This window comes from Danio rerio, chromosome 1 (genome assembly GCF_052040795.2).
Source record: "Danio rerio strain M-AB ecotype USA chromosome 1, GRCz13ab, whole genome shotgun sequence".
NCBI lineage: Eukaryota > Metazoa > Chordata > Actinopteri > Cypriniformes > Danionidae > Danio > Danio rerio.
In genome coordinates, this window is record NC_141021.1 from 9,111,951 (window position 1) to 9,126,388 (window position 14,438).

Below are 14,438 nucleotides of genomic sequence, written 5' to 3' on the forward strand. Positions count from 1 at the left end.
GGATGTTAAAATTGTCCACTTCAGTTACATTGTAACTGTCATTAAGTTAAAAGCATCAAATGCACCCACAAATGCACATTAATTCACTGTTACACACAAAAAATAAATGTGTTACATTAGAAGAAGAGCATCCTGTGACCAATATAATTAAATGCAAAAAGGAAAAAAAAAATAACCAGCACTGAAAATCAACAGCAGATATTTGCAGAAAGTGAAAAGTATAAATCCAGCTTAAGAGTGTTTGGGTGTTTCCCAGTACTGGGTTGTGGCTGGAAGGGCATCCGCTGTCTAAAACATATGCCGGAATAGTGGGTGGTTCACTCCACTGTGGCGACCTCTGCTAAATCAGACACTCAGCCGAAAAAAATGAATGAATGAAAGTTACAGCATGTTAAAACAATAATACCATATTGCGTGTAAATGAGAAAATGTATCCCTTATTGGGACAATAAAACCCTACACATACACCTACCCCTAACCCCACACAAAAACACAGATGAGGTTTTAATAAAAGACAGATTAGGTTTAATAAATACTAATTAGACATTGTATTGACACTTTTTGAAATGTGTATTAATGTTGTTTAAATGAATGCTTTTACAGTCTGCTACGTGAATAAAATATTACTCCCTTTGTAACGGGGGAAAAAATGAAACTGTAAATTAAGTATGAACGGTGTCAAAAGGCTTGTTTTTGGTTAAAAAATATTTGTTCTAATTAAATCAAAATCCTATGTTCATTGTTAAACTGTGTAATACATCATGGGGAAAGATAGACACCTACAGGTGAGAAAGGGGGTATAATGGGTGGAGTCAGCCAGTGACCAGACCTGGTACACTTGTCTGTGTGGAACCCTGTTTTTTTTTTCGGAGAACACTATAAAGTAAATTTGCTCAGCTAAACTGCTTCCGCATGATCATTATTAAAAAACATACGAACTAGGAGGGGTTACACCTACATTACTGCCGCAATTTCAAGTAAGCATTTTTTTTTATTTTATTTTTTTTATTGCTCGATCCAGACACTGGTAGACTCCCTTGAAAATACTATATATATGAATGCATTGTAGTTGTTTTTTTTCCATTTACATGTGATGTTGGATCAGTTATAATGAAAGCAGTAAAGATATGTACATTTTTAAAGTCGATTATTATGTTAATAATACATGCTTGTATTGAAGACTCAGATTCATTCCATGCAGAAACTCTTCCTCAGCAAAAACAAGCAATCACTTTTGATCCATGAATTGGTATTCAGACTGTCTGAAGTGTTTGTCATAGGAAAATGCATGCTGTCATGAATAATTAAGAGAAGCATTGTCTCATTGGATAAGGAGGACTCATAAATAATTACATGATACCGATGCTTCACTGATTGCCGCAGCCATTTTCCACATCACTATTTGTCACGTGGACACAATGTAAATTTAAAAACAGTTAAACAAAGTTTTAAATTAATTGTTTTCCTTAATTACATGTATATGTAACACCAACACCCTTGTTTAAATCTCTAGTTTAGTGTTCATGACCCATTAAAGGGATAGTTCATCAAAAAATAAAAATTATGTCATAATTTATTCACCCTTATTCACTTGTTTCAAACCTGTTTAAAGTTCTTGCTTCTGATGAACACAAAAGAAGATATTTGGAAGAATGTTGGAAACCAGTAACCATTGACTGCCATAGTATTTATACTATAGTCACTGGTTTCCAACATTCTTCAAAATATCTTCTTTTGTGTTCATCAGAGGCAAGAAACTCAAACAGGTATTGAGCAAAAAAAAAGGAAACAAATTAAGGTTTGGAACCACTTAAAGGTGAGTAAATCTGCATGTTTGAGTGTACTATCCTTTTAACCCCAAGCTGGCAGTGTACGTAGAGCACTGACCTCTGATAGTCTGCTCCAATGAGACTGGTTCCGTTCACTGCCAGGATCCTGTCACCGATGCAGAGTCGTCCATCTGCAGCAGCAGGTCCATCTGGAATCAGAGTCCTGATGTAGATTCCAGGAGAGTTCAGAGGGGTGTGCTGTATTTATGGAGAGAGAAGCAAACAGAGACCTATTTATAGGCTATTTCTAAAAGCAAATTCAAGAGGATCAAGTGATTATGATTGAACACGGCTGGTTCTGCATTAGCATGTATGATCCACCAATCAGGCCATTCCTAAACCAATATAAAGAGCCAGGGTTTTTTCCACTACATTCATCTTCGATTTGAAGAATCCCCCCTTCCACCCCTAACTCTTCACCTTTCCCTACATAGGGTGGCACGGTGGCCCAGTGGTTAGCAAATTTGTTAGTGTTTTATCTTTTTTGTTTTAAATTTAAATGATTTTTAAATGAGCTTGTTACAACATTCTGTCTGGGCTTTGGAAAAAAAATCTATAGCGTCATATTTATATGCTTATAACATTGAGCACCAAAGTTAAATGCCAGAGAAATACAGCACACACTCACAAGTCCATCGATCAGTCCCATTCCCAGGCCGTACGGTCCTTTATCCAGGTCCACTACAAAGACGGAACAGATATCATCAGACTTTGGGCCCAGATGAGACACAGGGACAGGGAAAGGAAAACCACAACCACTCAAAGGGCCTGGAGTCGGGCAGGGATAAACAAACAAACACACACAGGACTCAGTGCTCATTGACACACACACACACACACACACACACACTGACTCCAAATTCAAGCCAATAAACAAAAGTGTTCACAAAGGCAAATGCAGCTGCTGCACATGCAAACAAAGGTAATAAATGATGCGAAGAGTCAACACACACAACGCTGACAGAAGTTTACACACAGAACTCTACACATGCGTTTATAAGATATAAACACATGTATTGACACACAAAGTCATTCAAGAGAAATAAAAGAGATGTACACAAAGCAGACATAATAACATGTCTTTCGTCGAATAACCAACACGTGCAGGCAATAACTTGGTCATTCCTGCTACACAAAATATATTCATGCCTTATTTTATGCACATTTTATAGACTGCTTAAGATAAAATGAACATAATATTAGTTTTATTAGTTACCTGTGCTTAATGTAAAACAATGAGTGATTATGTTAAATTGAATTATAATTAAAATAATTTAAAAAAATCCTGCTGATAAATGGGAGAAACCTAGTTGTTTGAAAGGAATTGCAAATGTCAATTAATTAGTATTTTGAAGCTACATTGTGATGCTTTTTAAGGCCGACTTTTTAAGTCCAATTATTCTTGTTCTAGATGTGGCTGAAAATAAAATAAAAATATAAAATAAACAAAATAAATAAAAATTCAATTAAACTTTTCAATAAAAAATTCAAATAAAACAAAGCAATAAAAAATAATACAATATTGAATTTAATTAAACAAATCAATAAAAAATAAAAAATAAAACAAAACAAACAATTAAAAAAACAATTAAAATAATTAAAATAAAATAAATGTATAAGACATAAAATAAAACATTTAAAATCAAAAATAAATTTAATTAAATTAAACAAATCAATAAAAATAAAATTAAATAAAAATATAAAATTAAATTAAATTAAAATTTTAAATTAAATTTAAATAAACAAATCAATAAAAAAATAAAAATAAAACAAAACAAATCAATAAAAATAAAATTAAATAAAAATATAAAATTAAATTAAATTAAAAATTTAAATTAAATTAAATTAAACAATCAATAAAAAATAAAAATAAAATAAAACAAATAAAATTTATGAAAAATAAAATAAAATATAAAATACAAAATAAAATAAAAATACTTTAATTAAAATAAATTAAATTAAACAAATCATTTAAAATAAAATAATACAATACCAAATAATACAAATAAAATCAAATAAAATGTTTAATTTAAATTAAATTGAAATAAACAAATCAATAAAAAATAAAACAAAAAAAAATAAAATAATAAAAATAATACAAATAAAATCAAATAAAAATTTTAATTTAAATTAAATTGAAATAAACAAATCAATAAATATAAAATAAAAATAAAATAATACAACACAATTTAATAAAAATAAAATATAAAATTTTATTTAATTATTACATAAATAAACAATCAACTTAAACAAATCAATAAAAAATAAAAACAAAACAAAACAATAAAAATGTATAAAAAAATAAAATCAAAATATAAAATAAATAAAATTAAACAAATAAATAAACAATAAAAAACAATAATAATAAAATAATATCAATAATAATAAAAACAATTTAATTAAATTAAATAAGTTCATAATATGCCTTTTTTACACTTTTTTTCCACAATTTTTTCTGATGCTTTTGAACAAATCACTTTTTATCTTTGAAGCACACTGCGTAACAGGAATGACCGAAAACTCCAAATCTAGCAATAAGAACACACACATCCACGACTTAAAAGGTGTTTTTTTTTTGTTTTTTGGACTTGCCTTCAATGCCATTGCTGATGAAGCCATTGATTTTCTTGTGCTCAGGAGTAGAACGCATGCAACCATTGGTCTTAGTGTGCGAGTGTGTATGTGTGTGCTCTTGTGAAGCATGCTCCGGGTAGTGCGCTGTGTTGGACTGTATGTACGTGTGTTCCGGATAGAGCGGGGTGTTTGGTGGAGTCAGTATACAGGAAGAGTCTGTGGCTTGGCTTTGGTTGGCATAACGGGCGCCGGAGCCGTTTCTGTAGTGAATGCCGTGTGTGGGTTTGTCCCGTGTTCGGTCTTCGGCTCCTGCTCCTTCTCCTCTTCCTCCAAGAGTCGTGGAGGAGCTGCGCACCTCGCCTTCTCCTTCACCGCGGACAGATGGAGCCGGATGAGGACTGGAGTGAGGCTGCGGAGGCTCACGCTGGAGGACACAATTTGTATTTTATCATAGACTAGGGGCAAGAGAAGATGTTTTCAACACATTTATAAACATGATAGTTTTAATAACTCATTTCTAATAACTGATTTATTTGATCTTTGCTATGATGACAGTACGAAATATTTTACTAGATGTTTTCCAAGACACTATTATTCAGCTTAAGTGCAGTTTAAATGGGTTAATCAGTCATTGTATAACAATAGCTTGTTCTGTAAACAATTGAAAACAAATATTTCTTAAGTAAGCTAATAATATTGACGTTAAAAAGGCTTTTTAAAATTAAAAACTACTTTTATTCTTGCCGAAATAAAACAAATCATACTTTCTCCAGAAGAAAAAACATTAAAGGAAATACTGTGAAAAATACCTTGCTCTGTTAAACATACTTTGGGAAATATTTGAGTCAAAAAATAATAATAAATTCGAAGGAGGGCCAATATTTCTGGTTATATGATAAACCATACCTACCATAAAAATCATAAATAATGTGCTGCCAAATGATTAAAGCCATCCAAAATAAATGTGTGTGCTGTCATATATAAGGCCGAGTGCCTTAGTGTCACACCAGTGATGATATACAGCCATATTGAACTGCTACGAGTGTGATATTGCGTTTAAACAACAGTTTGACATTTACCAACAAACCAGAGTGAAACATCCAAATAATAATCCAGCTAATGAGTTAATGTGATTGGCTGAGTATTAAAATACAGTGGAGGGATTATATTATCGTCAAATTTTGTTATATTTCGATGGTATATTAGTGAAGTATGCACTGCGCTCCTGCATTGGTAGATTTTAGTGCATTAATCTTACAAACAGAATAACTGAAAAGGTCAAGAAATGCACTCATTGAGTAATTGAGTTTTATTTATGTATATATATATATATATATATATATATATATATATATATATATATATATATATATATATATATACATATGTGCAATATCATGCATGTGATATTGCATTTATACAACAGTTTTACGGCATAATTGTTTATATAAAAACAAAATCAAACATGGAGAGTCTCAAAAACCCTTCTGTATGAGGAACTACTTTCTTCCGATTCAAATCATAAGCTGACAGTTAAACAGTTGAGCGTGCATCTTTTAAACTTTAGATCTGTAGTGTCTGCTTTTTGCTGGCTGTATGTGGGAGGAGTAATACACAAAGGGTAGAGGCTGTAGGAGTTCTGATATTGCAAAATATTGCACGGCTATCAGCCAATCAGATTTGAGAACCAGACAGAACTGTTGTATATATATATATATATATATATATATATATATATATATATATATATATATATATATATATATATATATATATATATATTAGGGATGTAACGGTATTGTAAATACCGTCATACCGCAATATTAAATTTTTTCGATATTACCGAAGTCGCATGACTCGGTAAAACTATAGGTCTTCTGAGAAAATTTGCTCAGGCGAATGAAGCGAACGGGAGGTAGCTGAAACTTCATTTCCCATCAGCCCCGGCGTGGCCATAATCCTTTGCGGTCTGTTGTCGCTACAGATCCAGTAATGCGGAAATGGAGTGTGCTGCTAGTAGCGGAGATGAAAAAAAGATGGAAATGATCGAACCTAAAGCGGGTGTTGTCGCCGCGCGCGTGCTGAATAGCGGTGCTGTCGCGCGCGTTCTGATCAGCTGTGTTGTGGCGCGCGTATTGTAAAGCGCCGAGGGGGGGTTGAGCGCGCATACTCAAGAGAGGTGTTATCGCGCGCCTACTGAAGGGCTGGACTGGACGGAGGTTGTGTCGCGTCGCGGGGGCACTTTTGATCGTTTTGGAAGGGCATTTTCTATCCAAGACTAAAAAGGGCATGTGCACTGCACAGGTTAAGCCCTATGTGTGCATGTGCCTGCAAGTTGGGGAATACAACTAATAACAGTCATGGGGACTGCAGAAACACAGCACACTGTTCAGATTGATGCAGACATTGACTTGTACCGCAAAGAGATCTCTATCTCACTCATGGTTTGTCCTCTCAAGTGGGGGAAAGACAATGCACAACGTTACCCCACTGCTGTCAACATGGGCCAAGTCATATCTCTCTTGTCCCAGAATCCTCAGTCCCAAATGAGAGGGTTTTTTTCTGTTGCAGGGGACATTGTAAATACCCAGAGATACCAGCTTTTACCAGATTATAGTTATATGATAATTTTCCTTTAAACCCATCTCTATCTAAGTGAGTGATTAAATGTTAAATGTGATGAGTTTTTAACAATACTAAATTGAAACTTTATTTTTTTACATGGTTTAATAATTTTTTGTTATTAAAATTGAAGTTCCTGTTTCAAAGCTAACAGACAGATGGCTAATTTGTATGCCATTGACACTTTTGGCACTTTTTTGGAGTATTTTCAAAAGTTTTTTTTTTTCCTGTAAATGATTCAATAAATACCGTACCGTGACATTCATACCGAGGTATTACCGTACCGTGAAATTCTGATACCGTTACATCCCTAATATATATATATATATGTAATGTTTTTTTTTTTTTTTTGCATTCATAAAAAAAAAAAAAAAACTACAAACGTTTCGGCTCAGCTCCGTCCTCAGTGTGTGAGGTATAATTCAAAGGTATTTTAAGAAAGGTTTGAAATATGGATGTGCATTTTGTTGATTTTAAAATCCTTTAGTCCTCTGGTGGAGAGAGCTCTTGAACAGAATTATGTCATATGGCAATTAAACTGATTGCAAAACAAACAAACTAAGTTTGAAAAATAAGCTTTAGATAATCTTTAAACAATGTCGACAGCCTGGAAAATTCATAGCGTTTCTTTGTAAACCAACTCACACATGGCCCCAAATATAGCCAGCAGCTCGTAATTACGCAGCTAATCTTGTAATCAGATTAACAATGATTCTCATGTCTAGAATTTAAATCTTGGTTTTTCAGCTACAGTCCTTAAGCTAGGTTCACATTTTTTGAATAACTTCTGTGTGACATATTTACAAATTGATTTACTTAAGCCATCACTCCATTCCTGACTCTAGCATCTGTCAGAAATCATGTTATTTAGAAATCTGATCTATGGAAATTGGTGCTGCACATGGTTTCAGCATCAATATGGCAATGTGCGCATCTGCAACAGTCCCACTGCAAGATATGCAATGTTGAGTCTGAATCATAGTTTACCAGGAGATACAGAACTGTATGTAACTACTGTATTTTTGTGGAATTTATACGATTTATACAAATTATAAATGCTTTTCTTAATTCAATTTTTTGTCTTATTTCTACTCAAATATTTACAGTTCAACGTGAAAAACAAGATTATTTTACTTGCCCCACTGACAATATTCTTTTGTTTGTTTTGAGGAAAAAGTGAGATTAAAGAAAAGTTGAAAATAAGACAATACTTTACTTGATCTAAAAATTTTAGTTATATGGATATATAAGAGATATTTTAGATATCTAAGAGTCAAGTAAGAAAGCATTTATTTTGCATTGTGATTATTCAATTTCTGTTTCTGAATACTGTTTGACTCCATAGAAAACCATCAAATAGAGCTATTTAAATAATCTTATTAAACTATTCATTATAGCAATATATATTGCAGAAAATTACAGTTTTGCAATATCACATTTTTCCAATATTGTGCAGCTCCATTAGGGCACATGCAAATTACATATATGACATACGAGTTTATATTTGGATTGCAGATATATATATATATATATATATATATATATATATATATATATATATATATATATATATATATATATATATATATATATATATATATATAAAATATGTCATACTGTACATGCAACATACTGTATATTTCAAAGGATAGCAAAATGTATGCACACACATACACACACAAACATTTTACGCAGCGAATGCCCTTCCAGCCGCAACCCATCTCTGGGAAACATCCAGACACACACTCATACATTACTTTCAGCAGGACAATGCGTCATGTCATAAAGCGCGAATCATCTCAGACTGGTTTCTTCACTGTACTTAAATGGCTTTTTGAGCCGCAGTTCTGTGGAGGCAAATGGCTTGTTGATGTCAGGGGTCAGAGGAGAATGGCCAGACTAGCTCGAGCTGATAGAAAGGCAACAGTAACTCAAATAATGGTGGTGGTGGTGGTATAATAGTGTGGGGAACATTTTCTAGGCACCCTTTGGGTCTATAAGTACCAATTGAGCATCGTGACAATGCCACAGCCTACCCGAGTTTTGTTGCTGACCATCTTTATCCCTTTATGACCACAGTGTACCCGTCTTCTGATGACTACTTCCAGCTGGATAACGCTCCATGTAAAAAAGTGTGATTCATGTCAATAAGTTCACTGTACTCGAATGACCTCCACAGTCACCAGATCTCAATCCAATAGAGCATCTTTGGGATGTGGTGGAACGGGAGATTCGCATCATGGATGTGCAGCCAACAAATCTGCAGCAACTGCGTGATGCTATCATGTCAATATGGACCAAAATCTCTGAGGAATATTTCCAGTATATTGTTGAATCTATACCATTGACAAAAAGGTGTCCAACCCCGTACTAGTAAGGTGTACCTAATAAAGTGGCCAGTGAGTGTATATGTACATATTTGCAATTCTAGTGATTGAAAAAATATATAAAGCCATAATCTGAAATATGCATGTATGTTACAGATATACAGATATATTGCATTTATCTGACATAGATTATATATATATATATATATATACAAGAAATCCAAATATAAACTTGTATGTCATATATATAATTTGCATTTTATATGGGATTTTAAAATGCTGATTTCAATTAAAAAAAAGGCTTAATTATTGTTTTAATGATTTCTGAAAGATGATGAGACACTTAGAACTAAAAATTCAAATTTAGCAACTCAGGAAATTATTATTATTATTATTATTATTATTATTATTATTATATATTACAACAGTAAACTATATATAAAACAACTATTTTAAACTGCAATTACATTTCACAAAAATGAAATCAAATGAAAGTCCATCCAAATCAAATCAAATTTCATCAAATCAAAGTACTAAAAAATTCCAATTCTTTGACCAGTAGTGCATGAAGTTAAAGATTATTAAAATATTTACCTGGGCATCCTGTCGGTCTGTACAGCCATTAGATGGATGAGTTTTAGTGCGAAGCCCCCAAACAAAGTGACGAACGTAAAGCAGCTGACGATAAATACTGTCCTCCACACAGTCACTCTCCAAATCCACCTTAAACCCAGCACTTGGCAGCACAATAGGAGGGTGATTCTCAAAGCTCTCCAGTAGATCAACTATCAAAGAAACACACACAGGGATTTACAGCGTATGCTTGCATACACACATAAATAATAAAGTCGTACAGTCAGCATACCTGTTCTGTAGATATAGGCCTCATCTTCACTGCTGGGTTGCCAGATTGGTAGAGGCCCAAGTTCAGCCATGAGCTGGTATTGAGTGAGGATTCTGTGAAGCTGGACAGGCTTTAGAGACGGATGCTCTGCACATAAGGCTTTCCAGCTCATCTGCAGACAAAAACACACACATGCACAGGAAAAGGGTTAGTTCTGTCATTGTTTACCCATGCTATGAATGAGTCCCAAGATCTGTTTGATACAAAAATTCTTCCGAATATCTTCTTTTGTGTTTAGCAGAACTAATTTAAACAGGCCTGGAATAACCAGAGCATGTGTAAATGATGACAAGTTTAATGTTGTTGGGGATGCTAACACTTGAAACAAGCTACAAAGGAAAAATATTTTTTTTAAATTAAGTTTTACACACAATTACCAAGAAATTGCACTTGAATTAAAATAGTATGATCTTAGAAAATATACACCAATAATCTTTTGCTTTACAAAAGATATTACATACAAGCTAACCTGTTAAAACATTGGAAGCTAACATAACTAACCATTTATTTTTTTATCTAAATTGTAATAATTGTGTAAAATCGCAGCAAAATTGAAAGATTTAGTTTTTTTTAATGAACTCAAACACACAAATGTAACAATAAATAAGAGCTATCAATAACATTACTGTAAATATATTTATTTAGTTTATTTATTTTACTTACTTAATTTATTTATTTTTTATTAGGTTAATTTACTTGTTTACTTTATTTATTTTATTTATTTATTTTATTTTTTATATATTTATTTTATTTATTTAGTTAGTTTATTTATTTAACTTATTTATTTTATTTATTTTTATTTAGTTAATTTAATTATTATATTTATTTATTTATTTAGATAAATAGTTTTTTATTTATGTAGTTTATTTATTTATTTGTTTAGTTTATTTATTTATTTATTTTATTTTATATTATTTTATTTTATTTTTACATTTTTTTAGTTTATTTGTTTTATTTTATTTATTTATTAATTTTGTTTAATCTTTGTTTGTTCATTCATTTACTTATTTAGTTTATTTATTTATTTAGTTTATATATTTATTTATTTTTACTAAAATTATTACTTGCTGAAAATACGATTATTTTCCATTTATTCATCAGCTGGTGTCGTGTGAATTGCCTTAATGCTGCGTAAGTATGAATTTCATTCATTCATTTTTTTGTCGGCTTAGTCCCTTTATTAATCCGGGGTCGCCACAGCAGAATGAACCGCCAACTTATCCAGCAAGTTTTTATGCCTTCCAGCCGCAACCCATCTCTGGGAAACATCCACACACACATTAACACACACACATACTCATACACTACGGACTAATTAGCCTACCCAATTCACCTGTACCGCCTGTCTTTGGACTGTGGGGGAAACCGGAGCACCAGGAGGAAACCCACGCGAAGGCAGGGACAACATGCAAACTCCACACAGAAACGCCAACTTAGCCAAGGTTCGAACCAACGACCCAGCAACCTTCTTGCTGTGAGGCGACAGCACTACCTACTGCGCCACTGCCTCGCATAAATATTAATTTTAATCTTTGTAAATTTCTATGAACCGTTTAATCATTGAGTTGGTTTAGAAACTTGTACAAAAATGCTGGAATGTTCCAAAAGCTTATTTTCTCTTCAGACTAAGAATGAAAATCCTGGCTGGTCTAGAGGTAAGCAAATGTACATTTTTTGTGGGTGAAAAGCTTTGCATTACCTGTGAAAGCTGCTGTGGAGGCGAGGCCAGGATGGTCACTGTGCTACAGAATTTAGCAAAGAATTTCTGTGCAAGATGATTATGACCTGCTCCTTTAGCCCAGTCTAACAAAATCTTCACACTCGCCTGGATCTGCAGGACACGAGAGCGCTGAAACCAGCCACGAGCGGGACCTGCAAACATAAATGCAGTCATTACACATACAATGCCAGGGGTTTTGCAGGTTTTACAAATTGTAAAATTTAAGTCCTCTCTAATTACATTTTAGACTTATACTGGACTAGACGCTAAGGATTCTTTCTAATTGGGAAACGATTTTTAATTGCCTCAACAAAAAACTCAACAAATAACAATAACTAGTCATTTCTCAGCCACATATTTTAAACAATGTGCCAAAACAAGCAAATCCTAGTTGTATACATACATACACATTTTTCTTTAAAAATTATAATATAATAAATTAAATACACAAAAGTCTATTTAATAAAACATAATAATTAGAATTCATTATATTTATAATGTAAATATTATAAATTAAATGTAAGCACAACAGTCTGTCCAGGTCAGTGTCCTCACCATATATGGTCTATGTTTCATATATGGAGTACTTTAGAACAAACGTTACTGAAGATAATTAAACCACATTAGTTAATAGAGTAAAAAAAAAAGAGTAAAAGTTTCATTGAGATGGATTCTTGGTAATTGGATAGGTGTAGGCCTTAGATTTACTGCAGATAGACACAGGAAATTTAAGAACTGTTAAAAAGTATTTAAGACCTACAAGACAATGAATTTAACTAATTTTAAGGCCTAAAATTCCAGTTGTCTCAACATATGTTCTGTTCTAAATAAAATAATAAATATATTTGAATATATATATATAGACTCCAAACTCTTGCATGTTCGTATATATTCAAATGTTATATTATTTCATGATGACAGCTGCTTTTTAAATAGCTTAGTTGCAGTCAGTACTGCGTGTTGTTAATCCATCAGTTTTTTGTTTTTAAAGGGCAGAGGGAAACACATGCTCCTTCAGTGGGAACATTTGTGCATTACTCGTGGTCAGGTGAAGATTATTTCCCCAGACTCCCATAATCCTCTTTATGTCATAACAGACAGAGGATCAGAGCTGCTCTTGCACTGCTCTTACACTCGCAGTGTGTGAAGAGTGACATTGACTTGTACTCTAATACTACACAGAACTCCTCATGTAATGAGCAATAATCTGACATATTACAGAATATCATTCGGTGTTCAGTAGGAGTGTTTATTTGTCCGTGGAGTCTTAAAATAATCTTAAAATGTCTTAAATAGAAATTATTTTCTCACTTATAAAGAAGTTTTGTTTGGTGTTTAAAAAGTCACAACATCAAAATTCATTCATTCATTCATTCATTCATTCATTTTATCTTTTTTCTTAGTTCCTTTATTAATCTAGGGTCGCCACAGTGGAATCAACCGCCAACTTATCCAGCACATGTTTTATGCAGCGGATGTTCTTCCAGCTGCAACCCATCTCAGGGAAACATCTATACACACTCATTTACACACATACACTACGGACAATTTAGCTTACCCAATTCACCTGTACCGCATGTCTTTGGACTTGTGGGGGAAACCAGAGCACACAAAAATGTCAACTGACCCAGCCAAGGCTCGAACCAGCAACCTTCTTGCTGTGAGGTGACCGTGCTACTTACTGTATTTAAAAAATATCTCTCATATAAATAAATAAAGCTCTTTCTCCTTCTGATTTTAACATCAAAGAGTTATTTTTAATTAATTAAGTAAATGCAGCTTCGGAAACTATAAAGTACTTCAATCAATCAATCAATCAATCAATCAATCAATCAATCAAAATAAATACTTGTCCATATAAAAACATAAAACAAACATAAAATAAAATATACACAACCCCAAACACTTAATACAACAATAAATATTACGTAACAAAACATTAATAACTCAATTATGGACCTCGTCTTAAAAATAATTGAGTTAAAATCTACCTCAACGTTAAAATGTAGATAACTTCTAGTTGTAGCTTTAGTATTGTTGTATTAGAACAATGTTTTCTACAAAAAGAGTATTGTAATTTACCATGACAAAAGTATAATTTTAGAATGAAATGAAGTATGGCACAGTGGCTCAGGGGTTGGCAGTGTCGCCTCATAGCAAGAAGGTCGTTGGTTTGACTCCCAGCTGGGCCAGTTGACATTCCTGTGTGGAGTTTGTATGTTCCCATGTTGGTGTGGGTTTCCCCCATAAGTCCAAAGACATGTGCTGTAGGTGAATTGGGTAAGCTAAAACTGTGTAAAACATACTGTATGATGGATAAGTTGGTAGTTCATTCCGCTATGGCGACCCATGATTAATATAGGGTCTAAGCCGAAAAAAAAAGATTGAATGAATGATAATGGCCATAGTGTAAAAACTGCAGGGTTCCACACAATTCATTAATGTTGTCCCAACACAAATTA

The 14,438-nt window shown here is 32.9% G+C and overlaps 1 protein-coding gene across 17 annotated transcripts in view; it reads right to left on the reverse strand.

Annotated features, from left to right (window-relative positions):
* Positions 1-14,438, reverse strand: part of radil (Ras association and DIL domains) — a 48,478-nt gene that overhangs the window by 3,745 nt on the left and 30,295 nt on the right. For 8 of the 17 annotated variants that reach the window (XR_015475820.1, XR_015475818.1, XR_015475819.1 and 5 more), the window contains 6 exons: positions 11,956-12,128; positions 10,218-10,368; positions 9,947-10,137; positions 4,422-4,827; positions 2,458-2,510; positions 1,888-2,027 (listed from right to left, as the gene is read on the reverse strand). Coding sequence is in view for 6 of the 17 variants with exons in the window: in XM_087236064.1 (XP_087092190.1) it covers positions 1,888-2,027; positions 2,458-2,510; positions 4,422-4,827; positions 9,947-10,137; positions 10,218-10,368; positions 11,956-12,128 (1,114 nt within the window). In the remaining 11 variants the exon portion in view is untranslated. 17 annotated transcript variants of the gene reach the window in all.